At 38.8% G+C, this 26,650-nt stretch overlaps 1 protein-coding gene across 1 annotated transcript in view; it reads left to right on the forward strand.

Annotated features, from left to right (window-relative positions):
- NCKAP5 (NCK associated protein 5) overlaps positions 1-26,650 on the forward strand; it is a 220,590-nt gene that overhangs the window by 140,304 nt on the left and 53,636 nt on the right. The window contains exons 9-11 of the mRNA XM_077784917.1: positions 18,317-18,421; positions 21,864-22,052; positions 22,531-26,366. Coding sequence (XP_077641043.1) covers positions 18,317-18,421; positions 21,864-22,052; positions 22,531-26,366 — 4,130 coding nt within the window. The remainder of the gene's footprint in view (positions 1-18,316; positions 18,422-21,863; positions 22,053-22,530; positions 26,367-26,650) is intronic.

The following is a 26,650-nucleotide window of genomic DNA, read 5'->3' on the forward strand; positions in this document are numbered from 1 at the left end:
GTATCCTTCTTCATTTGGCAAAGTCTGTTATTGTGAATGAACCCATTTCTTTGTCATCCTTTTGCAGAAGAATCGCTCTGCAGAAGTTCCAACAAATCTGACCATGAGCTAGGAGAACAGCAAATGGGGACTAATTGGAACTTGCAGGACATGTCAGCTAAAGTGATATTAAATGTGTATCTTAAAGCCTCACTGCTCTGTATCTGTAACTCAGGAAAATTTGGCCCTTGCACTGTTGTCCAGCAGCTGAGGGCTGCTGACTCCCCTGCAGAAACAGTCAGGGAATCTGCACACTGAGGGCAACTGGTTGTACTTACTGAGGAACTCTAAAGCACAGGCAGGGTGGTTCCAGGTCACCATCACAGGGATCTGGGTTCCTGAGTTTTCCTCAGGCTCTTGTTCTCTCTCCTGATTTTTTGTTGATTTGGGTGTTGCTAGGTCAGGACCTCCTCTATTCTGGTTTCCTTTCTCTCATCCCCTGCTTCCTTTCCTAGTTCATCCTTCATAGACTTCTGTACAGAGATCTGATTTATCTTTATTCATCAAAATTTTGACACATCCACCACAATGTGGATCTTCATTGCTTGCTTCTGCTTTTGACAGTCTCATCAACTGCTCCTTCTTCCTGGTCTGGGGTAGTTTTTTCTTTCTTTTTCCTGTTTCCAGAGGGTCTGACTCCAGCTGATGTCAGCTTGGGGTTTGATTGCACAGAAGTCACATGCTGCACATTCATTGTACAAATGCAGATTCTATTCCAAATTCCCTGCGTGGCAACAAAAAAAACAGGTTATTCTGGGAATGCTGCAGAAGTGTTGGATAGCATCTTAAAAGTGGGATCAACACTTTGACTTGAGATCCTTGAAACTGGATTGTGCAGCAGTTCTGCAAAAAAAGTCGAAAGAGATGAACCTGCACCAGGTGGAAGAAAGAACCAAATGATCTCACACGTTTCCCTGAGGGATTCAAATTATTTTACATCATTGTTCTTGCACAGTTTGGCAGGAACAAATGTACATAGATTTTCTTTTCCAGCCTTTTCACTTGATTTGTCATTATTGGCTGAGGACAAAAGGGAATTAAGTTCATTCAGAAAGTCCACATCTCCCTGGAGCAAAATTTGCTGCTATGTCTGTTCTCTTGGTATCAAAAGGTTTTAACTCAGTAGGTGAAAAAAAAAAAAAAACAGAGAACAAGCTGGAGTGTATGTTAGAAAAGGAAGAACTTCTGCTAAAACTCTTCGTATGTCCTTTCTACCAAAAAAAAAAAAAAAAAAAAAAAAAAAAAAAAAAAATCCAAGCCAAACAGGAAATAATGTGAGTTTCCAGAATTTTAATTATCCTCTAATTATACTCCAGACTCAAATAAATAGCGTGTAGTCTGTGATCTTGCAGCCTGAGATGCAACATCTGAAGAAGGATGTTTTCTTAAGACTGAAATTGAGCAAATACTGTTGTGTCCCTGCATAAAATTAAAGTTTGCATTATGTATTCTTGGAAGTGCACACAGCCCAGATTTAGAGCAGGAGGTAAATATTGGTTTAAATGTGTCACTCTGCAGAAAAGTTATAAATATGTGCTTAAGGACATTCCTGTTTGATCATGACCCCAGTCAAGGGAATGGGCAAATTCTGCTAACTGAGGGTGGGGCATGGGGTGTTTTCCCTTTGATGTACTCTCTGATACAATACAGTTCAGTTTTATTTAATGCTGGTCTCATCACCACAATCAGTAAAACTACACGTTTTGAAGAATGCCATGGTAGAGGGCACAGGCTAAAAATAAAGAATGTTAGCTAGTTTTTCTGCATATCAGCCTCTGTGATTTCAATGTATATTACCATAAAATTATTCCATATTTGATATAAAGAGGCTCTTGTATTACAGAATAAGCTTATTTTTAAACTGTAAACATTTGGCTTCTCAAATTTCAAGAGAACTATACATTTCTCTTTTTAAAAAAAAAAAAATTTAAAGGCAAGTGTAAATTTCACCATTGCCCTAGGTTTTTGTGTGTATGATTGCAAGCAGATAATACATGATGTGTCTTACATATCAGATCATTCACATCTTTTTTCCAGTGGATGGATTGGTACAAGTGTTTTAAATTTTGCCTGCACACCTGTGTTGGTTTTGCCCATGCTTCTCACACAGTTCGAAAGAAACATTCATTTTGCCACCAATTAAAAAAAAAATTAAATTCACATAGTACAGTTTCCAAGACTGCCTTAGGAATCCTTCACTGTAGAAAAGGTGTTAAAAGTGTTACTTTTTCATGCATTTACATAAAGTGTAAGTGCTTATAAAGTTGAAGGGCCTAAAAGTGTTTTTGAAGCAGTGTGTGTTGAGTTTGTGATTGTGTGTGTTGCCACTAAGTTCCCTGCTACAAGGAATTTTTGTGTGCTTACTGCCTGCAGGGAGTGTCACAGCATCTGTGTCATTCCTGTCATGAAAAGATAAGTAATGCAGTCTCTGATGCAAAATTTTAGGAGGCTAAAAAGATATTCAGACTTTTTTCTCTTCACCTCTTATACTGTAGAGAGTTTTAAGAGCAACCCTGTCTTTCTGGGGACATTCTTTGGAGCTGAAGTGTGTGATTTACAGAGACAGTATTGGAATAGATAAATAAGGAGAAGGCTGATTAACTTTTTTTCATTATTTCTGTTTTATAATACTCAGGAAATCTCTCTGAAACAGCTTTTTTTTTTTAAATGATGAAGCCTTGGAAAAGTGTTTTGTGTCAGCACCATCTGAGAAAGAGCAATAGTTATAGTTAAAACCTAGCACAAAAGAGCAGATTCTGCCTAAGCAGCCTTCATTTTCCTCTGTTAATGTGGTTGCTAAAAAGATATTAAATTCTGCCTGTCATAGCAAGAGGGATTGTGTAGGAAAACCAGGAACTCCATTTTAGTGACCCCCTTGTACTTCATCTGCAAGTGGGACAAAGAGCTGGGGATAATACTCAGAGATTTAAAACTGAGTAGAGGAAAACCAATTATAAGTGAAGAGAGAAATCTGTGGAAGTGATACACAGGAGGATGCTGAAAGGAATAAGACAGGGATCAGGGGTTGCCTTCTTATAAATATCTCTTTTTAAAAATTTTTGATATCATATAGCTCTGTTTACATAAATTCAAGATGTTTGATAGATGAATTGTTCCCGTGGGAGAAGCCTTGCTTTCACTTTTCACACAGAAAGTTGTTGTCACATGGGTTTTTTATAAGCCATGCAGGATTTTTTCAGTGGAAAGGGATAAAAAAGTGGCAAGTAGCAAAATTTATTGAGTTGATTTATTTGATTAAATAAGCAGTAAAATTTTCATAGTTGGGAAAGTATAAGATAATATTTCTAATCATAAGATTTACAATATCCCTGATCTTAAACTATATTTTCATTGCCATTTTATTTCCATCATAAAAATTCTACTTTATCAAACCCAGAAGCAAGCAGGGAGATCTCCTGAAGCATTTATTTTCTCCTTGTGTTTCTCTGGCTGAATTACTTATATTTATTACTCATGGACCATCCACACTGTTTAATTTTACACCTAAAATTTTGCCTAAAATTCTACAGCACAGAGCATTGAATTCTCCAGTGGCCAAGGTAAATAATAATTACTTTGTGATGACTGCATTGGTACGAGCCCTTTTAATAACCTGACAGCTCTGCCCTGATGTACAAGACAGAGCGTGGCTGTACAGGCTGTGATGGAACCTTGCACAACTTAGCAGGAAGGGGTAAATTGCACCAACGACATTATTATATATGGGAAGAAGAAGAGGGCACTTAATTGCCCTAAGACCTGCCAGAGGGAGATGGAATGTCTGGGCTCAGAGCCTGACCTCTGGGGCAGACATCCTTGGGCATGATGAAGTGTGAATGCAGGAGGTTAAAAGTGAAGTTGCATTGCTTTAGAGCAATGAGATCTGTGTGATATTTAAGTGTTTCAGAGAGCAGGTGTTTGAAATGGGTTTGAAATGAAAGCTAAAGATGGTCACACACTGTTAGGGAACAGTTTGTCAGCATTCCAAGGCACATTTCAGTAAGTGGATTGTTATATGCTGGGTAGCAATAGAATTTCCTTCTCACAGAAGTCAGGTGCCTGCAGGCTCTCGAGGGAGCAGGCACACTTGATACCAAATCAGCAAATTGTTTTTAAAGTTGTGAAAGTCCTGCAGCTGACCTGCTTATTTGCTTATTTCACATTTATTCCTCTGTATCCATCAGATTGTCAGGGCACTCTTTTCTGCAAATCTTCAGGAAAGTTCCTGCTCCAGAACAAACTCTGTCCTTTTCTCCTCTGTAAGCATATCAACATAAATAAGTTGTGGCAGGATCTGTAGTGAATATTTCCTTACTCAGAAATCAGGACTGGTGGCTTGAAGGAGAAATTAATTCCAGATCTGCTAATTTCTTCAGCAGTAATTGAATACTGCTTGCAAGTTAAGACAATCTCCAGGGCTGTATCGACAGAGAAGAAGGTGATCATATAAATGTAAAGCATGTTTGAGATATATTAAGTTTAAACTAGTACATTAACCTTTATCCAAGAATTACATTGCTAGCAGAACCCCTTTTAAGAGGTGTAAGAGTGGATTTTACTCTATTTATGGTTCTCAAAAGATTTCAGGCTGTTGCCCTGCTGGATTAATTCCTCCAGGTCAAGGCTACCAAAGTGCACAGTTAAAGTTATGAAGGTCCTGCCCCGGGATCTTCATGAGCCATCAACCTTGCAGCCATGAGAAATGCTTCTGTATATCAGGAATCAAGACACTGATCTAGTATGGAACATTCAAGATTTTGAGAATTTTAAGAAGAAATTAAAGAACATTCTTCATGTGAGGATGGTGATATCATTATTTCCAATCTTGCATTATCTCAGTAAAATGTAATCTACTTACTATTTCTTCCATGTCCTCACTCACCAATAATATCTAAGAAGACTGAACTACAAAACTTTGAAAGTCTGTATTTCATCTCAGCTTAAATCATCAACATGTAATAATACATTATAAACCATATTTATTACTTGCCTTGTTTGCAGCTCCAAATATATGCTGCAGAAATATTACAGAGATAAAATATTTAGGAGAGACAATTGGTTAGATAAATGGGTGACCAAAAAGTCAGTGATGAGGGAAGGAAAGGAAACATCCCCCTTCTGGAGAAGCTCGATCCAATCTCCCTAAGCCATGTGATTTCTAGTTTTGAATGCACAGCAGCAGCACAATGGAAGAATTTGGTGGTGTACCTGATGTGCAGACAGCCCTGGAAGGAGCTCCCAGAGAGGTAGGCTGATAAAAGAACACAAAAATTGTTTTTTAGAGATGGTGGAACGAGAGGAGAGGTAGGGCAAGGTCCCTCACAACAGACCAGACTAAAGCAAAGCACAGTGAGAGGGTCAGTGGAGAAGAGCATTTTAGCATGAGGAATTTAGATCAACCCACCTGATAGGCCTGCTCCATCAGTAATTTGTGTTTTGGTGATTTACCTTCTTGTCAGACTGTTCTCCCTTACTTCAGCAATTCAGTTCTTACCAATTTGCTCTTAAACAAAATCAAAACATTTAACTTAAGGTCCCAGGGGATGTAGATCTGATGAGAATGATAATGCATTTAAGAGGAAATTACCCCCAGCTGCTCAGCATTCTTCTGTCCAAGTATTTTAACTAGCCTGGAGAGGTTCCACAGAAAACCAGTGAAAGGTTTTCCATGTCAACACAAACGTGACATTCTGTGATACAATTTTAAATAAATAAATTTCAGCTACCGAGTCTAAAAATGAGCCATTTCCATTATCCTGATAAAAATAAATTGCTACAGCTATAGCAAAACCATCAAATCAAATGAGCAAATAATCCTCAGAAAAGCTACAAGTGATCCTTGCTGAAGTTTTTATGAATGATTTTGACTGAGGAGAGCAATATTTTTTAAGTTTTGAAGACACATAAAGGCATTATTCAAGAGCAAAGAGAGTATTTCAGAGTAAGCACGTGTCAGGAGACTGGTGGGGCTGTACTGATGTGACAGGCCTGGACAACAAAAGTGAGATTTTACTGCCAATTTTTAGACAAAGAAAAATAAGCAACTGACACTGAGTAAGCCAACAATTTTTCTTTATTCTATGCATAGATTTTTATTGTCAGTGATGAGCCACATGATGGCAGGAATCCAATATGGCATTTGAACCCCTAAGCAAGTATGTGGACAGAGTAATTAACTACAAGAGTATTGTTCATGTTTCTTTCCTTTATTCTGTGTATTCCATATGGGAATAAATTTTTTAAAAGAAGGATTTCCACCATAGGAAAGAATATTTCTGTATTCCTTTCCAAACCTGTCCTGTGCTTCACTCTTAATAAGCATTAAAAAGCTTATTAAAAGCTTTTTTATTCCATGCAGTTATATTTAACCTATAGTAATGCTTAAATTGTGGCTGCTCTTTCAGCCTGTTCTGTTTGTTGAATATACTAACAAGATTTATCAGCAACTTTCCATGTGAATCCATTCATAAATGGTCAAGTGTAAGTACAGAGGCTGCTTAGACACTGGTTGTGGATTTAGTGAAAACTCTGAGTTACTCATATATTTCTGTTTTGTGTGACCAACACATCTGTGTGTTGTCTGATACATGTCTGAGTTTGCATTTTGCAATTTATTTATTTTAATATATAGTTATATCTAAGCCAAGAGTCACTCATTCAGATTTTCTTTCTAAATGGAAAAAAAAAAATTATCATGGACATTCTGACAGCAAAAATTAGCATGGATTTGTTTAATGTTATCACAGTATATGATACATACTGTGTGATATCAGTGTGATCACAGTATGTGATACACACTTGGTACCTACAAGCCACATGTTACATATAAAAGTGCAAGTTCATATCATCAGGTCAGCTTTTAAAGCCTCCTCCCTTTTGGATTTCACAATGGAATAAAATAGTAGCCTCTGCAAATCCTGCTTAAATGCAGTGTGCTCAAACAACAGGTGTGCAGGGTAATTGTTTTCTCATCATGGTGCATATTTCATACTCTGTAACTCTCAAATGGAATACCAAAAGAATGTATAAAATTAATTAAAAGATTTAAAGGGCTCTGTCTTGTGGTAAAGTGGAAATCTATTGAAATTCTAAAGCACTACGGAATTATAACCTTTATTATTACAGATCTATGATTTTCTTTTTATTGTGCTATTGGAGCTAAGTATGTAGTTCATTTTTATTTTCTTAAAACTTTGAGATGTAAAGAAAGGATAACCATACAAAAGCATATACGAAACAAATAATAGATAAAGGCTTAATTTCATCTGTTATTACATTCAATTAATATAAAACCTCATTTATATTTTACTCTATTACTGTTTTTGTTACTGTTATTTAAGTGCAGTGGCACTTTGAAGAGGTGAAGCAATACAGAATCATGGCTCTTTTTACTGAGAAGTAGGTGTGCCAATAAGTGTTCTGCTTCATAACATTTAAACTGTTCAGATTATATCAGGCCAGTGTGAATTGCTAGTAATGTAAAATTACACATTCCATCAAATGAAACAAACTAACATTATGCTAAGTGGGTTGAAGCACATAAGGTTACTCAATAGGTATTTTCTGTTGCCATCTGTTATGGAAAAAAAAAATTTTCCTCTGATATACTTTATACTTTTGTATATTCTTACAGATACTGCATGTAGAAGAATTAGATAGTTAGATAGAAAATTATAATTGGAATAAAATGTTACTCATAATGGATCATAAAACACCTAAGGAACCAACCCCATCTTTTAGTATTGAATTTTACTAATGATCTCCTTTGTTTCCCAAATGACCTATCTTCTTTAATGATAGTTTGGATACTGGAAAGATTCAAATTCTCATCCAAAGGCCGAGGCACTATTGACTAAATCTCTGTTGATTCGCTGAGAATGTGAAATACTGTATTGTGAGATAAAATCAGCACGAGGTGCTCAGTGAAACTGAAGAGTCCATTAGTGCCTTAACTCTTAAATTACCATCTGTAATCTCTCTTGATAAGGACGACCTGAAAGGAAAAGTTACCTTTGCCATTAAATCTTTAACAATGTGATACTGACAGCCTGGAGTTTTTCTGTATTTTTAGCATCTTTAAACTGCATCCCTGCTCCTTTCTTTCTCTAGATGCAGGCAGGCTGTGTTCCATTAGTCACCAAGCGATGTCTGGGTGCAGGAAGGGGCACTGATTTCTCTGTGTCCTGTGTGCATCACAAGGGCATCTTCCACATTATGAATTAAACTCCATCTTACTGCATTAGAAGTATGGAAAACAGACTGCCAAAGTAATGGCATCATGAATTAATAGCAGTGCTTTAGAAATCTCAAATATACTCCCACTCTTCAGCTCATCTTTCTGGTATACAATTTCAAAAATGAGCAACTTAATTTCATAGTGTTTTGATCCTAAATTTTTATATTCAGTTATATTTTAAAAGCAGAAATGCTCAATCATTTTTTTTTAAGTTTCTGTTATTTACTATTAACTGTTTTTCTCTAAATAAGCCTTGTGTACTTTTTCTGTACAGTAGATGCAGGCACAGACACAGATCTAGGCACAATTATTGTGAGTTATAGATGCTGCAAGTGTGAGCATGAATCAGAGATTAGCATTGTGTTTTAGAGGCTCACTTAGATTTATTTGACTAAATGATCCCTAGGAGATCATGACAATAATTAGAAATATGGGTACTCTCTGTCCTGTCACCAGTCTTCACCTGGTACTTGTTCCTGGGGGAATAACAAATGGATTTGACCTTTCATTTAGGTCTTCAGGTCCTTCAGTCACATGGGACCAGACTTCTAAGTGCTCAGGCATTGTGTTGAGCTCTTCTAAAAGTCTGGCTACTGCCAAAATGGGAGTTGATCCCTTCAGAAATTCCTGTATAATACCTCCCTAAGCCCTGCTTTTATCCACAGTGAGAAAAGGATCAATTCACAGGGGCCCAGGTTCCTTGTCAGGAGCTGGCTGGCACAGCTTCTTCTATGTTGAGAGGGTTTGCAGCTCTCAGCCACCTGAGCCAGAGGTAAAACTCCCAACCTGGGCCAGGCTGCCTCTGGCTGCAGGGTGGGAGAGGGGATTTTTCCATGCTATCCCATGGCAGGCTTAGCCCCATCCCTCCCACGGCCAGTTCAGGTCCTAAATAATTCTTGGAGGGTATGGTGCCTTTCCTTCCAGGAGCACAGCTGAGCCAGGAGCTGTGACTGGCAACTCTCACTCTCCATCTCCTGGTCCTCTTGCTGCCTGGGCAACAGGAGGGAGGTGCAGATGAACATGGGCAGTGCAGGGCTGTGTCCCCAGGCCATCCATGCTGGTACCAGCACCAGCTCTTCCTCCTCACCCAGGCTCCAGCCTTACTTGGTCTGCATGGTCAACCCGATGCTGAGATCATTCCAAGGTTTCTCATCACTCCAAAGTAGGCTGGTGGAATTCCAGAAGGTCTGAGCTGCTTGTTGAGATCAGCAGGTCTCCAGAGTCGTGCTGTGTCCTACACAAGCCCTGAGATTTTGGTGTATCAGGATAAACCTTGAAGAACTTGAAGTGCCATCTAAAGGTCTTGTGGTCAGATTTGGGACTTTCAAGAATGAAATACCACTGGAAATAAACACTTATTACTATCTAGAAGCTTTATTTCTGGAAAGCAGTAGAAATCTGGGAAGCCTATGGGGTAATTCCTGTCCTGGCAGAAATTCATTTCATTTCAGTAGGAGCAGTGAAGCAAATAATTCCTACCAGCTGGGAATCTACCCACTTATTCTTTCTAAATCATACTTTTAAGTAAGTGCTTTGAGGAAAAGGAATAGAATCAAGTACCTTGTATCCAGGTATTCAAGAAAAAAGTCTCTTCTTATTAGAAATTCTTCTGTCAGAGACAAAAACAATGCATTAGGGTTGGAGAGAAAAATATGTATGTAAAAGCCTTAAACTAACAATAAAAGTATTTCTTGCGACTCTCCTCCTACTTTTAAACTCCTTTCAATCCACATGACATTTCAACAGTATTACACACACAAAAAGAAGAGGGTGGAGGAATAGAGTAACTTTTTAATGCATAATACTGAGGCAAGGAGAATATGGCTTGTTCAACATTAACCTTGACAAATTCATGCTCTTGTCATTTAAATGAATGAACCTTTCCAGTGCCTAGATTACTGAAGCTTGGGAAGCAGCAATGAGGAAGGACTGTAAAAACAATGCCCATCTCTTTTAAGTTTTATGGGTTTGGTTTGGGGTTTTTTTTTTGAGTAAATGAATGATTTCAGTGAAATCCAAATAAGGATGAATCTGTTCACTTGAATCCCCCGTTCACAGCCAATGAACTTCCCTGTGAAACAGAACTTGCCCTCCTGGGTTGCCATGTATTGATCTAAAACATCTTCCTGAGCCTTCTCTCTCCTTCTCCTCCTACAGGCAAAAGATTAGTGTTAGATAATAGTATTAATTTTCCAGACATCTGCACATGTTTTAATAGCCTTTAGAAGGTTTGAAATGGCTTCTGTTTGACCACCACAGGGCTAAAATGCCATTAAGACTTAGATTGTAGCAATACATAACAATCATGGCCCTGTAGTTCAACCTGGCAATAAAAAAGCTAATTTATTTTATTGGAGATTTAAATTAATGTGATGAACTCCTCTCTCAACAGGAGCTGTAATGCCACTCTCACTAAAAATATCATGTCCCTGCATATTTTCAAAACCTGATAAAACACTTATGACAAACCTTGTGTATGTATTGTATGTGCTATTTTGGAGTGTTTGCACGTGTGTTTCTGTGTCCATATCAAACTCCTACTGTCCCTGAGACCATTTTTATTTTTCTGTCATATCTTCATTCTGAGCCTCTTTTCTTCTGTCATCTGGCTCGTAGGCTCAGCAAGAAGTGATTAATAAGGCAGTCTCCAGTGTTAGCACTGGGGTTTGTTTAACACCTTGAGATCTGGAATTTTCTTGTGGACAAAAGTTATTGCTGCCTAGGTAAATTCAGTTGAAAATCGTTTTTAAAACAGACCTATGCATTAATAAGGATATTTTTGAAAATCTGTGAAAGAACTATTTAGACTTCAGACAGTTATCATTTCCAGCTATATGCCAGAGGAAAGCTTCAGCTTATCCCATTATAAAGTGATAAAGCAGCATCTGATGGCAGCAGCTTCTGTGATAAAATGATCATGGCAGCACTGAGAACGAATCTAATAAGGGAATTGATCTGTAGATTCCAATTCTGGTAGAGCCAACATTGATCAACATAAATGTCAATAAAAAGATCTCACTGAGGTCTGCCTAATTCCTTTAGATTATTTTGGGGCATAGTCAGAAAGTGAATGTGAAAATGGATTTTAAACTGTAGGAATCACAGGAATCACAAAGGCAATGACCAATGTTATGTTGTGCTACCAGGAATGTCACTGGCTGTCATTGTATGAGCAATTTAGCAGCATGTTGAAATTAGTGAGGATCTTTTAATCATATAAGGATTGATAATGTTGCAGAAGACCTTTCCCCTGTGTTTTTATATTACAGCATTTCTTAAATACTGTGAAATTATAAAAACCAGCCCACCTTTTTACTGCTCAAGCATAGATAGCATGTGTAGGACATGTCAGAAAAGATTAATGGTATAGTTCTTCACTGTTGCAGGAATTCAATATAAAGTCGTTTCCGAATAAAAAGTATAAATTCAGTATAAAGTTGTTCTTTCTAGCAATGCTGAAGTCTTAAAAACAGAATGTTTTTTTTTGCGGACAGTGTAACAGCAGCAGGTGTCAGGATGTGCAGAATGTGTCCTTCACTCTTTGGTGTTGCCATAATTCACAGCACCTACCCCTCATTTAGCACAGTGGAATTGACATACTGAGTAGCGTTAGATCAATGGGAAGACATTTAGAAAAATAAGAGACAAAATACAAATATGTACTTAATAAAAGACTCATCTCCTGCACAGCACTGTTCTCACAGCATGGCTGCTTCACCATACTCCAAGGAGTCTTCCATTTGCAAGCTCGTTGAAAACATTTTTTCATTAATTATTCACGTTCTGAGTAGCTGATTACTGAGTCATTGATGTAAACTGTTGACTTTACAGTAATTACAAACCACAGGGAACTTTATACATGCATTTTCCTAAGAAATTAAATTAGCTCATTTTCATATTACTGCAATATTTACAGACTCCTACCATAGTGCCATTAAAATGAGAACTAGTACTTAGGAATCTCAGAGCTTAAAAACAGTGATAGACATATAAAATGAAAACTAGGATCAGAGGGGATTATTTTGTGTCTTTTAATGTAACTTTTATTTAAAGCAGTTTATAAAAATTAATAAAACTAAGGATTTGGAACAGGAGTAATTTCAGCCTTACATTAATGTTGTCAACTCTCTGAAGAATACAGAGGGATTATGCTATTTGTGTTTATACATCAAATGCTTGCTTAATACCTCCCAATTTATACTCTAGAATATAAGTTTCCAGCCTCTGGAGTTACTTTGGGTCTAATTCACTGAGTTTTGCCATTTCTGGATCTCTCAATAGTAATGGAGAGCTGCAAGCTTGGAAACTCTGCAGACAAATCAAACTGTTTTACTTTCTGTGCTGGAATTACCTTGTTAGCAGAATTTTCTGATGTTGTTTTAGCACCCTAATCTTCCATACAAATGTTTCTAGTATCATATCCTTGTACTTTGTCTTGGATGTTGCCTTAGTCTCAATAAACTCACCCAGAGGATTTGCCAGCAAACTAACAAACCCCGGCTAATTCTGGAGTTGGATTTAAAGTCTAGCATCTTCTGTAGAGATTTTTTAGAAAACTGTGCCTAGTAGGAGGGAAAAACAACAAAAACAGATGGAAAATACCGAATTAGAACTTCCGTGGAAGAAGTTTTATTAGATTAATGGAAAATTTAGATTCACACAGTTAATTTAGATTCACTTAAAATTTAAGGACTAGCTGAAAACTTCCTCTTTTTCTTTTTTTTTTTTTTTTTGTACTAAGAACTCATTTAGCTTACTGAAATGCATTTTAAAGTTAATCCTTTAATATTCACTTATGCACAGCACATCCTCCTATCACCACTGAGCAATATTGCATGTTTGTGATTGTTTCCTGTATTTTAAAGAGCTGAGGTAGGATCAATAAAAGTCTCCAACTGCTTGTTCAGAGCACTGTAAGAGTTATCCTGGGGCTCACCTACTGTGTGTTAACCCTTTCCTCCTACCAATAGTACCTTGGAACAACAATAACCCTGTAGCAACAGAGAAATAGAAAAACTAGTTTAATGTGGTGCATTGGCTTTACAATCAGAAGTTGGATGTTCCTGCCTGTGCAGAGCTTTATTTATAGCTTTAGAGGTCTAAGTGATGCACACCTAATTACTTGTATTATGGAGGAGTATTTTAAACAAAGGGTGTTAGTTTTTCACTCCAGTTTTAGCCCCAATCCTGTAAATGGTTAAAAACGGCCCAACATGAAGAGAAAGAATAATTTTCATAGAATTGTGGACTAGGTTGTGTTGGAAGTGACCTAAAAGCTCATCTCTTTCCAACCTCCCTGCCATGGACAAGGATACCACTCACTAGACCTGGTTTTCATTTACTAAGCAGTGTTAGCCATGGAGTTCCACTTATAGGAAGTGAATACGAGGAAATAATTCTGAATTTTCTATTAAATAGATAACTTCCAGAGCTGGAAATAATTATTATACTTTTGGCTTCATTTCTGTGTGTACACAGTGTGCAGTAGCAAGTATATTTCCTATGTTGGTGATTATTAGAATTAAAAAACTGGAAGTATCTTCTTGCAGCTTTTACTTCATATTTGGCTGGGTTTTGTTAACAGCCATGTGTTCAACTCTCTTTAGAAGGCAGAATTTCCATATGTCAAAAGAATATATATTCCAAAGTCTTATTTGTCTAAAGACAAAGTTGATTTCTACTTTTGGAGGTTTTATTTTTTTTTTTCCTTAGATATATTTAATTTTCTCCTTAATTCCAGAATATTTAGCGGATGAGTAGTTCACACTTCATTTTTTGAACAGTGCATGTTCTACTCTGGGTAACTTTTGGTGGGATGGGTGAAGGATGTTCTCATCTCCAGCTGAACCTCCCCTCTGAAATTTATCTAAAGACTATAAAAATCAAGGTTTTGCTTAATGAAAGATGACGCTTCTACATAAACTAATAATATATAAATATTTTGCCTAATAATATTTTTTCCTTCTGTGGCCTGCTGACTTTATGATGAAATGGAAATGTGAAGCTTTTCCCTGCCAGCCCAATTTCAGTGGCTGGGCTGCAGAGGGAAGCAGGCCAGAATGTGTCTGCTCAGGTTTGTGATGCCCTGAAAAACAGCATAGACAGGAGAGGGCCACACACACCAAACAAACATTTACAGATCTGGCATGGAGCAGCAGGATGAAAATGTTTCCTTGGTATCTAGAGAGAGAATATTGTGAATGATAGACTTTGGCTCATGTGAGAAAAGCAAAGCCAATTGATTTAATAGCAATTAACTCATCCAGTATTGGAGAGCTGTGTACTCTTTGGCATAATTCATTGAAAATTGTTCTGGCAACGCTGCAGACCATTAGATGTTCAAGAAGGAGATGGGAACTGATGGATATTCTGCAGAGCTGGAGTCAAGAGACACAATGGTTAGGGGGGTCTCTGTAATATTGCCTTGTGCCAGCAGGTAGTAGCTTTCTTTTATCTTCCTAGAAAGCCTTAATAAGAATGCTGCTGGGGGAGGGGGAACTGCCTGCTGGTTGATGGATTGGTTATCTGCCTGCCAGATAATTGTATTTCCTATTGCACTTGATATAATAGGTTTCCACCTAAATTATCAATTCCTTTGTTTTTATTTTTCATGTGGGTTACAGGAGTTAATCTTGGCATTGAACCACAAAGGGCACTGCCTTTTCTGCATCAATCTCACAGGGGAAGGAGGAGCTTTTCTGCTGTTGGTCACAGGCATCTGCAGAGAAGTCCCCTCTGTTCTGCCCTGGCCTCTCAGCACCCCCTTTCTGGAGAGAAGTGGATCCAGTCAAGCTAAGATGTGACAACCTTTTTAGTCCAAACCTGCCCTGTGGTGCTCAGTACAGGGTAATTTCCAAGGAAGTTGGCCCAGTCCATGCTGTATTCAGCTCCACATGGATTTTCAGGTCTGCAGCCCAGTAATCCTGATGCTTTTCTGTTTCCAGAGGGGTCCAGTGCTCCCCAGCACCTCCAGTATTGCTCATTTCCCCCTTATCATTATATAGGGCACCAACAAATGGGGCAGATAGCTTGGATTTATAATTGTACCTCTTCAGTTTCATAGTTAAGTGTTCATTTAATCTGATGTGATCTCTTCCATGGAAGTTATTCTGTGCAGTGGCCTGCCTTTTGTTGCATTGTGTCACGATAGCATCAACAGTGAGTTTAATACTGTACAATTTTCAAGGCAGCAGTAACTCCTTGATCTTATGTGACTGTCATCTGAAAATACCCATAAAGGACACAGTACATTTTGTGTATCTGAAAAGAAATCAGAATGAAGATACATAGCACAATCTGTTACTTGATTTTAAATACATCATTAATGAGTTTTTTTAACAAATGCTAGACTTTTACCCATTCTTTAATTAGACAATGAAGAAGGAAAAAGAAAAATAAATGAAAGAGAATAATTTTTTCTTATGCTTTCCTTTTGTAATTGGATGAATTGCTTTAGTGCTGTGTGATTATATTTAATTAATGACCTCAAACTTTATTATGCTGTTTGTAAATGCTAGTCATTGTTCTGGCCACCTCTGTTAGTTTATTTGCATATGTGTGGGGAGGAATATTCCCAATGTGATGATCTCATTTGATACAGAAATATAATCACATTATACATCTCGAGAACACACTTTCCTTCTTTGTTAATCATTTTAGCCTGTTGATTTGCCTTTGGTACTGCAGCTTTAGAGAGTCACTGAGTTTAGCAGTGGCAAAGGTGACTCAAACACAGCGTGACCCCTGTGCAGCCCAGCCCCTCTGGTCACTGAGCCACTGGGGAGGGACCCCAGAACCCTGAGCTGTTTCCAGCTGGGCTGTGATTGATCACTGGTCAAAAATTGTCTCTGATTTCTGCCTGTTCTTACTGATCTCTGCTCTTATGTCTGACACAGATTCTGTATTCTGTAAGTAACACTAAATTTCACTGGACGGTGTTGTAAGGGAATATTTTGTTTCCCTTAGTGAAATGTTTATATGTTCCCATTTAAGCAATAAAATGGCAAAGTGGAAAAATGAGAAGACAGTATTACAATTGTAAAATTCCTTTAGCACTATTTCTAGGATCCTTTTTTCCTGGGAATATACATTTTCACCTATAAATGTTCATCCATCTCAGGTGTCCCCAGTCACCATCTCCAAAGCACTTTGTAACTGTCACTAAACTGTCTCAGGTGACTGGTTTCCCTGGAGAAAGTAATTAATTAGTCTGCAAACCACTTGTTCATAGCCCTAGTGACTCTTGGTTCTGAAAACAGTGGGACTCTCTGGTGGCTCAGTGATGCAGTTGGAATTATTGTCAAGAGGAACAAATTTACAAAGTCAGTAAATCTGTGACTTTGGGCAGGCATTTTACCTGGAGTTTAGATCTTTAACAAACACCTGACAGTAATACTAGTGGTAGAACTCTGAAAGGTGCACACTGAATAACCAGGCATCACTGATGTTAAAAACACATAGCCTGGATGCAGTTAGTATTTGTAATGAAAAGTATCTTGGATATGGAGTGTGTGCAGCATTTTATTTAATCTATTCAACAATATATTGGATAATACACATTTATACAGAATATTGATAATTGAAAATATTTTCCATAATCTCTCTGCAACAGACAGTACCTCCTTAATAAACCTGGATGAATAAGTAACTCTTGAGAAATGACTCCCAAATTCATAATTAGAAGTTTTTTTAAAAATTTCCTAGATTGTCTGGAATAGGTGCCTGAAGCAGAGCATGCAGATAACAGAGGCTGTTGGAATGGCTGCCTGCTTTGTTCTCTGGCAGATTAATTTCTGCAGTGGGTACCCAGAGAGCAGGCTGGGGAGTAGCTGGGTGGAAGACACCGTGTGACTTGCATTTCAGGGCCCTGCAGAGAGTTAATGCTCCACTGTCTGAAGGCACTTCTGGCTACAGATGCTTTTTTCCCTCTTTGGCCAGTCTTTTTGGATGGACAGGCTGATGGGGCACTCACAAGCCTCGACAAATCTCCATGGTTTGTATCCCTCAGAGTCCTCTGGCAAAGAACCTGTCAGGGTCTGCACCATTTGTGTTTCTCCAAGCTGAGTGGGGTAGATGTGATCTCTTAGGTTGCAAGACTGGAGAATTAATGGGAAAGTGAAAAGAGCCTGATCCAAAGTTCCTGTTTCTTGGGTTTTATTTTCTTAGTCCATTTGCATTGATTTCAATGGACCCTGAGTCAGATCCATACTGCCTGTTACATGGTGTGTTGGCCCAGGACTAACAGGGCTTTAGATAGTTTTTCTTTTGAAGTCATTGGCTGAGACATTCACATAAATCATGGATTTTATTGAAACTGCAATTAAACCAAACCAGGCTTAATGCAGACTGAAAGCCCTAGAATTGGTGTGCAGGTGAACATGGAGGGAAAGGCACAAGTTTAGCCATCCTTCCAAGCAAAACTGAGAAAAACTGTGTATATAATCTAACAGCATGTGAATATTAATGCACAAAATCCTCTGAGTCCCCAGTTCCCTGATGCAATTATTTTCTATTCACATTAATTGTTCCTAACAGATGACATTAATGACTTTGAGTTAAAATGTGTGCAGAGGAGGCCTTCAGCAGATCAATGCTGGTTAAAAATAGGGTCACTTTTGCAATCATTCACGCAAGGTGTAACAGCTCGTAAATAAAACAACATTAACATGTTGATTGATTTATAAATGTTAATTTTGTACTTCATTTTTACGCTTTTTTTCTGAAACCTGTCAAACTCTGTGGATAATGGTGGGACTCGTTCATTTGTTATTGTTGTGCATGAAGTAATGATCAGTTGCAAAGCAGTGACTAGAAGAAAAAGTAGAGTTTGTTTTGGATGAAGGATGATCTGTCCTCCAGACAGGAAGTCTTGGACAAAGTACGCACAAAGAGCAACATTTCAAATTAGAACAAATCCTCTTTTACCTGAGGCTCTTCATTTCCCTTGAAATTTAACAGCAGAGTTTGGGATTTTAAAAATGCTGATCTGCTGAATAGCTGACAAATGCTTATGCTTTGCTCCTTCCCTTCTGCACCCCCCAGAAACTCCATTCACGCATCTTGGACCTCTCCTCTGGGGATTTGCTTTCAGAAGCAGAACGGAACCCAAGCCTGGTGCAAGCTCGAAGTGCTGATGCTCAGATGCTCGTGAGTGTTTGTGCTGCCCTTGTTCCCCTCCTCTGGAACCTCCTTTTCTCCTCTGGAGTCTGGTGTCAGGCAAGAGCCATGGAGCTGATCTCTGAATTGAAACACTGTTGAGGCAGATAACAATGCTTTTACTTCCTTCTGTTCTCTGAAATTCAATATTGTGTGCTGGGTTGATATGGTGAGCAGATAGTGTCACTGTGTGCAAAAAAAAGCGTAAATCTTAGCAATGTCCCCGATACACCTTTTTGGGCATTGATTACATCTCAGAATCTCTGAGAAATGGTCAAGGAGCTTTTTATTAAAGCCCGTGCCCCGTATTATTCATCCCACTTTTATGATATATTATGTATGAACTTTTAAAAATTCATGGACTCTGCATTTTTTTTTTTCAGAGGAGGTGAGCTTTGTGCTTATTTGGCAAAATGTTCGCCAGCGTGGCTTTCATGTTTCATTGTCAGAGAAAAGTAGCTTAAAAAACAAAAATCACATACAGGGAAACAAAGAGTACAAGAACAGAACATTGAACCTGCTTGTGCCTTTGATCTTGAAGTATAGTAGTGTCAACAAAAATGTAATCTCCCTTGTAATACCTACTTTAATGAAAAGACATTGTTTCAAAGATTCACAAAAATGCTAACAACCTTTTGCATTATATTTAATTAAGCCTTCAGGTTAAGTTGCTCTAATATAGAGTTTTGTGTCTTTAATGGTCTGATTATTTCAATTTTCTTTGATTTCTAGTGAAAATTGCATTCTTAAACTGTAACACTACATTCAAGCCTTTTTACTTTAATTTCATTAAAGGTAATGACTACAAAGGCATGATTACAAAAATGAAAATTTCACCATGTCAGTTAATAGACCCATATGCAAGTTAAATGTATTTAATTAATGCATCATAAACATGCTATTCAAAGTACTTTCTTGAATAATTTAGAGAATAAAGGCAAATTGAAGGGGAAAACTCCACTCTCTTAAGTGTTCTGAATGCTATCTAGAAACTGTGTAGATACCCTACTTCATAATATGGAGTGACATGATATTTTTTGCACATTTTCTCATCTCTTAAAGATGATTACAATAATATACTGTTTTTTTGCTTTGCTTGGATAGCTCCATTTTTTCCCATTGCTGAAACAGTAGGACCAAATGCCTTTCTCCTCTCTCAGGTGCAAAGGAGACAAAGTGTGAGAGGTTGGAGAGGCTCTCAGACAAGCTGAAGATGACAGGAAGGCAATACCTGTCACTGTGCTGTGATCTCTTTCCTCCTGCAGGAGATTCTTACAGGAGAGGATTTACAGTCATCCTTCCCTTGCATGCTGTGATGGCTGGGACACAGCCCAGTGTAAAGGGCAGAATTCCACATGACATGTTTTCCCAATGCCAGAGCCAAAATGCAGAGGAATAGCCAGAACAAGCAGCTGCTGCCCTTGGCCTCTGTGCAGTCACCTTCCCCACGAGTGACACTGCCACAGCTGAGGATGCTGATGGCAGGGGGTCTCCCAGGGGAGCCACAGTGTCAGAAATAAAGACTCATTTATCTCAGCAAAACAACAAAATCTGCTTCTGAGCCAAAAACACAGGCATCAGTCTGCCTGTGATGCTGAAAAGATGTATTCTTCCCAGAGCCACTGGATTTAAACGCTGCTCCTCCTGCATCCATTTGACTTCCTAGGAGAACATGTACCAATAATTCCCAGAGATGAAATGTGCTCTTGGTGCCTCTAAATGATTTTCCCATTCATAGGTTTTGCCTGTGACAAAGAATAATGATTTACCCAGTAGTTACGTTTGTCAAAACCAGAACATTATGATGTCAGCTGAGCGATGAACAGCTGTACTGATGAACTCCTCAGGAGTAAAAGTTCTGCTCTCTTCCATTCAGCTGAAAAAATGTTCAACCCCAGTAGTAATAAATGAGAGGAGCATGGGGGAATAAGTGGAAGAAATTAGCAGAAGGCAAACAAACACATCAGTGCATGAGAAGTGCCTACAAACTGAGTGTTGTTCCAAAGATTTCCATGAAGAAGCTGTGTCTAGGGCATACACAGCCTTGATAATTTTTTTTATGAACTCAATAACTTTAGATTTCTTGTTTCTTCCTAGGTGTAAATTCTTCATTGAAGCAAAATTAATTTGAAGTCTATCTACATACAAAAATCAATAAATATTGTTTCATTTTGCCTTAATGAAATCCAAGGGGGAAGTTTTGTGAAATGAAGGCACAGAATCATAGATTCACTCTGGATGGAAAAGACCTTTATGACTGAGATCATTAAATCCAACCATTCCCCCACCACTGGTAGAAAAGTCCCTTGAGATCAATCCCACCACTAAACCATATCCCCAGGTACCACATCTACACAGCTTTTAAATCCCTCCAGGGATGATGACTCAACCACTTCGCTGCTCCATTGCTTGATAATTCTTTTAGTGAAGGAATTTTTCCTGATATCCTATCTCAGCGTCCCCTGGCACAACTTGAGGCTGTTTCCTCTTGTCCTATCAGTTTCTACTTGGGAGAAGAGACTAACCCCCACCTCATTACAACCTCTTTTCATGTAGTCATGTCTGGTATTCCTGGTAATTAAAATGATGTCTTATTCTATAAGGAAACTGGAGAATAGTGCAAGCACTTAACACTAAAGAAGCTCCAACGCTCTTAGGCTCAAGAATATTAGTTTGAAAACAAATTAAAGGCATCCTAGCTACTCCTACAGAGGTTTAATATTTTACCTAAAGTGCTATCTACTCTTCATTACTCTCTTCCTCAAAGCTGGCACTTAGTCACAGTCAGCTGAAATTGCATTTGGAAAGGGGCGATAACTACACAAGTACTAAAGGCAGCCATAAAGTGTCAATAAATTGCATAAGCAAGAGGCTTCAGCTGTCTGCAAGCGACACGAAGATGGATTGTCCTACGTCAGAGAGTTTCTTAGACAAAGCTTTGAACTAGATAGGAAACCAAAATTAGACTGTAATGGAGAGATTCCATTCTCAGTGGACATTCCGCTCAGGATACTAAATTAATTTACCTTGTCCAGGCTGTGCAGCCTCATCTGTTACATTGTGGGGCTATAATGCAGTTGTCAAGATGTACTTGTATTCCTATAACTTTGTTTTCTGTATCTTACCGGCGCACGCTGCTTATGTGTGAAGCATAATTCAAACAGACTCAGAATAATCTTTACAATAAGAAGAGCAGAATGCTAGTCCAAGACTAAAGAAGAAAATACTGAGGATTGTGGGTTTTTTTCTCCTGACAAATGCAATTGTTAGCAATTCTAAATTTATTTCTCTGTATTAAATTCACCCAACGCTAAATTGCATGAGAAGAAGGTGTAAGTGGCTTACTTGCATTTTCTTTACCACTCTTAATCAAGGGGAAGTTAAATGATCATTTTCTCCCCATAAGATATTTCAATTTCTTCTCATATTTTAGGAATGCCAGCAGAATGTGAAATCTAGCATACCTGTCTTGAAATGCCAGAGTCAATTAAATGTGACAGGCTCCAGCCGCCTGTACCCTCGGAGCAGCTGCAGTAGCAGTGAACTCTCCCTCTCAAGTGCTTGCAGTGAATATTCCAGTGGTTCCTCCTACACTTGGAATGATGGAAAGACGAACAAAAGGGTAAATCAAATTAATTTTCTTCATGTATTAGTTTAAATTAATCTGAAACAAGATTAATTGAAAATCTGCCTGTTTCAGAAGATTTTTTTTTGCTTTTCTCTCATTTTTATATTGAAAGCAGTTGTCATTAAACTGTTGCCCCCCCCCCCCCATTTAATTTTTTTGGTGATTCCTTTATCACTCCAGCTTACTTACAGTCTCCTCATTTGTTCAGACATTTATTCTGCCTTTCATAGTCCAAACTGCTCTTCTTCTTTATCTTAATCCTTCCATTCTTATTGTTCTTCCTACAGGTTTTTAATGCACTGCAGCCTTCACACCACTGTGAAATCCTTTATTAAAAAAGAACTTTGCTATAAATAGCAAAGAATGGAATGGAATGCCCTTATGCAACCCCTCTATTTCTTTACCAAAATGGTAACACTTTTATTGACAGCACTTGTGAGTAATGCAGGTGATTTTTATTTTCTTTTGACAGTCATCTGTGAGATGGGATAAAAGAATAAGCATTGGTTCTTCTCTCCCAAGCAACCTCTCAAGTCCTGCAGATGATCTACCTCCAACTCGTATCAAGGAAAACCATATCTTAGAAGGGCTGAAAAAATTGCAGGAGCAAAAATTACTACTTGAACCACCTTCAGTAATATCAAAATGGGGTTACAAAGATTGCATGAACTCCAATGAAGGAATATATTCCCCTGGAATTAAGTGTGGCAGCCATAATGAACAGACTCACTGTAAGCCAGTGGAAATGGGAAGTGTTTGCATTGAACACAACAAAACTTTCTCTTATGATTCGGATTCCCATGATGATGCAGATGATGACTCTTCATCCTTACTGTTGCTGCAGGAAGTTCCAAGCAAAGACTGCAGGACCTATTGTAACAAATTAACTCATAGCATTTCTGACAGTCTCTTTGACTGGGATCCTAACAGGAAACATTTGCCAGAAAGAAGTTCATTTTTTAATTCAAAGGAAAGACCTGAGAAATTGACTAGTTTTGTCAGTGGATTTCAGGCAGAAGTAAAATCATGTACCAGAGCAAAGCTGCCTGAGTTACAGTTAAATCAAAGCCATTCTAATATAGGCTGGAAGGACTTTAATTTTCAGCTTTCAGACACTGATGACAATGAAGTCTTGGATGAATTGCATATAGAAAGCAGTGATGAGAAAAGTCCCTCGGATTTATTAGCAGCTCCCTTTCCTGAGAAGTATACGAAGACCTCTGACTTGCTCAAAGTCACAGAGAACTCTCAGTTTGTATCTACTGACATAGAAGAGAACCAGATACCTGTTCACCCAGACATTAGGCCAAAGCCATGTAATTTCATTAAACAACAAAAGGTTATAAAGAAGACCTCTTCTGAAGAGTGCATTACGGTAATATATGATGCTAAGGATGGTGAGCCAATTGAATTCAGCTCACATCAAACTGGAGTTGTCACTGTAACAAGAAATGAGATTTCAATCAACCAGCCACAAACTACATCCTGTGCAGAGTACACTGAACTGATACCTCAGGGAAAAGCTGATTTGCAGCCAGGACCCAGTGCTAGAAACTACACTGCTTCAGAAAGACAGGAAGATGAAACTGGGAAAAATACTCTTGAAGATAATACAGGGAATAAAAATACACCTGTCCCCCTGACCTGTGGTGAATCTTCACGCTGTGGAAGGGTGACACAGCAAAATCCTTCACGACAGAAACTAGTGAAGCCAGTGTGTGATCCATCACACAAGGCCAATTCAAGCTCCACTGTGCATGCAGGAATCAATCCAAAGCCAAATGTAACTAAAATCCCCAGCAGAAGTAAGTTTTCTCCCCAAAAAACTCTGATGTCTGAGAGTGGGGAGGCACCTGTAGCTCTGTCACTGGGCCCTACAGCCCTTGAGAAATCACCTGCTCTGCCACCTGTAAAGCTTTCAAGATTCAAAAAGGCTCAAAGCCCACCTCGTCATTTTGATTCAAAAGTTGAATTTCAGGTTCCAAAGCCCCCTGCCCATGCCCTGCCTGACTTGAAACGTCCTGGCAGAGGAGATGGGTCAAAGTATCCAAAGAGTCAGAGTCCAGCATCACCACTGTTGCCTCAGCACCTTATAGAGCCCAGCAGCTATGGGGAACCTCCAACCAGAGACTTCCATTGTGATTTAGCTACTGTAGAAGCCCGATCTCCATCCCCACCCCTTCCTCCAGGCAGGTCAACATCCCTGTTGATTCGACCTAATTATGCTAATTCTCCACCTCTAGCAGTAAAATTAGGAGGAGCTGGTCCCACTGAAACAGCAAAAAATGTATTGAAATCATCTCCATTAAAAGGAACTGTGAACTCTGGCCTTCATAATCAATCTACTCATGAAATGCAAGCAAAAAATATATCTTCTGGGGCCAAAATTGAATTATCTTACTTTCAAGAAAATGCAGAAGGAATTATGCAAAATAAATGCACATCTCAGCAATCCCACAGTGCATGCCAAGGACTTTCCAAAGTTTCCACAAAGCAAGTCTGCCCAAAAAACTCTAATCAGGTGGGTCTCCGCAGGAACCGTGAGTATTCCAGCACAGATTTTCAAACAGCCAGGTCCTTTTCTTTAGGCTGTCCGTCACTGGAAACAACTCCTTCACAAGCCACCTATTCCAGCAAAAACAATATTTCCAGTGACAGTGGGTTGGATCAGCTACAAAAGATGCCAAACATTCTCCCCACAGCTCCTCAATGTCACACGACGAGCACAAGTGAGCCTTTGCTATCTCAGGTAAACAATTTCCCGTCAACGCTGTTTCATGCCGGTGACGCTGCACACGCCTCTCAAAACTCTAATGAGAGAGGAATGAAAACCCGTCTCCCTGTAGGACTGAAATTATTTGTCAAATCTCCCCAGCTTCTCCGCAAGAGCTCTACTGTTCCAGGGAAGCAGGAAAAAGACAGTATAAATGCAGCTTCCAAAAGTAATGTGAGTTCCAGTAAGCACAAGCAAAGCGAGTCGGTGCGTGTAACCACCAAAGGTGCAACTGATGTGGAATTAAAAGACTCCAGGTGTGATACTGAAGTAAAAAATAATTGTGCTGTGGGACTTAGTATGGACACAGCCTCAGCTCATTCACATGAAAGCTGCAACTTGGTGGTTGACAGAGGAGATGGGTTAGAAAACAAATTAGTTAAGAGGTCTGTTTCTTCTGGCAACAAGTCACACTTGAAGCCAGCTCTGGGCATGAACGGAGCGAAAGCTCGTAGTCAGAGTTTCAGCATCCACACAGGGGAAAAGCCATCTGCCCCTGTGACTGAAGGTCTCGGGAAAGTACGGACTCAGATTATCACAAACACTTCTGACAGAGGGAATTCTCTAACGAGGCAGAACTCAGCCACGGAAGGGCTTCAGATCAAGGCTACTCCTGGGACAGCAGAGACTCTTTTATATACTACTAAACCCACAGAGAACTCTTGTTCTAGACAAGGCTCTCTTGGAAATATGAATAGTTGTAATAGCCAGCATGGAAGCCCAAGCAAATTGCCCTTCAGATCATCTCAAAAAGTAGACCAGTTTCACAGCACTTCAAAATGTGATGGAAACAAACCATTTTCTCAGAAAGAGGCACGCAGTCTTTCTGTGCAGAGTGAGAAAAGCACTGAAGGCTTTAAGCATGAAGCTCTAGGTAAAAAAAGTGTTCTGTCAGCAGAATTGGAGTTGGAAGCCTCGGCTACTGTATCTTCCAAACAAATTTTGTCCTTCCAAAATTTTGATGGAGTGAAGTGTCCTCATAATCTGGAAGCAGCAAGGTCACGAAGACAGCAAATGTCTTTAAAATTAGCAGAAACCTCAGAGAAGGTTAATGATCTTTTGAGCTCACCATCTCTGCAACCTACAATAGAGGAGAAAGTCATGTTATGCATTCAAGAGAATGTGCAAAAGGGTCAGGGACAAACCAAATCCCCCACTGTGGAGACGAAACAAAAGACTGGGCCTTCTATAGCCAGTTGGTTTGGCTTCCGAAAGAGTAAGCTCCCAGCACTGAGTAGCAGGAAGACTGATGTTCCTAAAACTAAGGTGGAAAAAAAGGATGCAAAAGTTTCAGGATTTGGAATTAAGCAGGCAAAATTAGAGAGAAGAAAAGAAAAGAAGAAAACTGAGCAACACTGTGAAATAGAAAATCAAATTAACAGGAAAGCTGACAATGGTGACATTTTGGCCATGGAGAGCAAAATCATGACGCCTTCCCATGACTCTCCTAGTGAGATTGAGTGTGAACAAGTCATAGGTTCTACCACAGCTGCCTACTCACCAAAAGACAGCTTTATGAGAGAACTTTTAAACAGGTAAAACTCCAGAACACAGTTTGGGATGTGTTGATGTCCGTGTAGCTCTACAACTGCCCAGATGTGAAGTTCAATGTATGTTCTTTTTGTGCTAAGAATGCACAGTAGCAAACAGTAGGTGCACAGTTGGGACTTTAATCTCTATAGGAAAAAAAAAAAAAAAAAAAGCATTAACAATGAGATGATAATTTTGTTCATGTTACTTTAACCAAACCATTGGTCTTTGAAATTAAAGATTGGCGAGTTACATCCAAGCTGATAATTCAAATTATTCCAGAATCAAG

The sequence above is a fragment of the Lonchura striata genome, chromosome 8 (genome assembly GCF_046129695.1).
Source record: "Lonchura striata isolate bLonStr1 chromosome 8, bLonStr1.mat, whole genome shotgun sequence".
Lineage (NCBI taxonomy): Eukaryota > Metazoa > Chordata > Aves > Passeriformes > Estrildidae > Lonchura > Lonchura striata.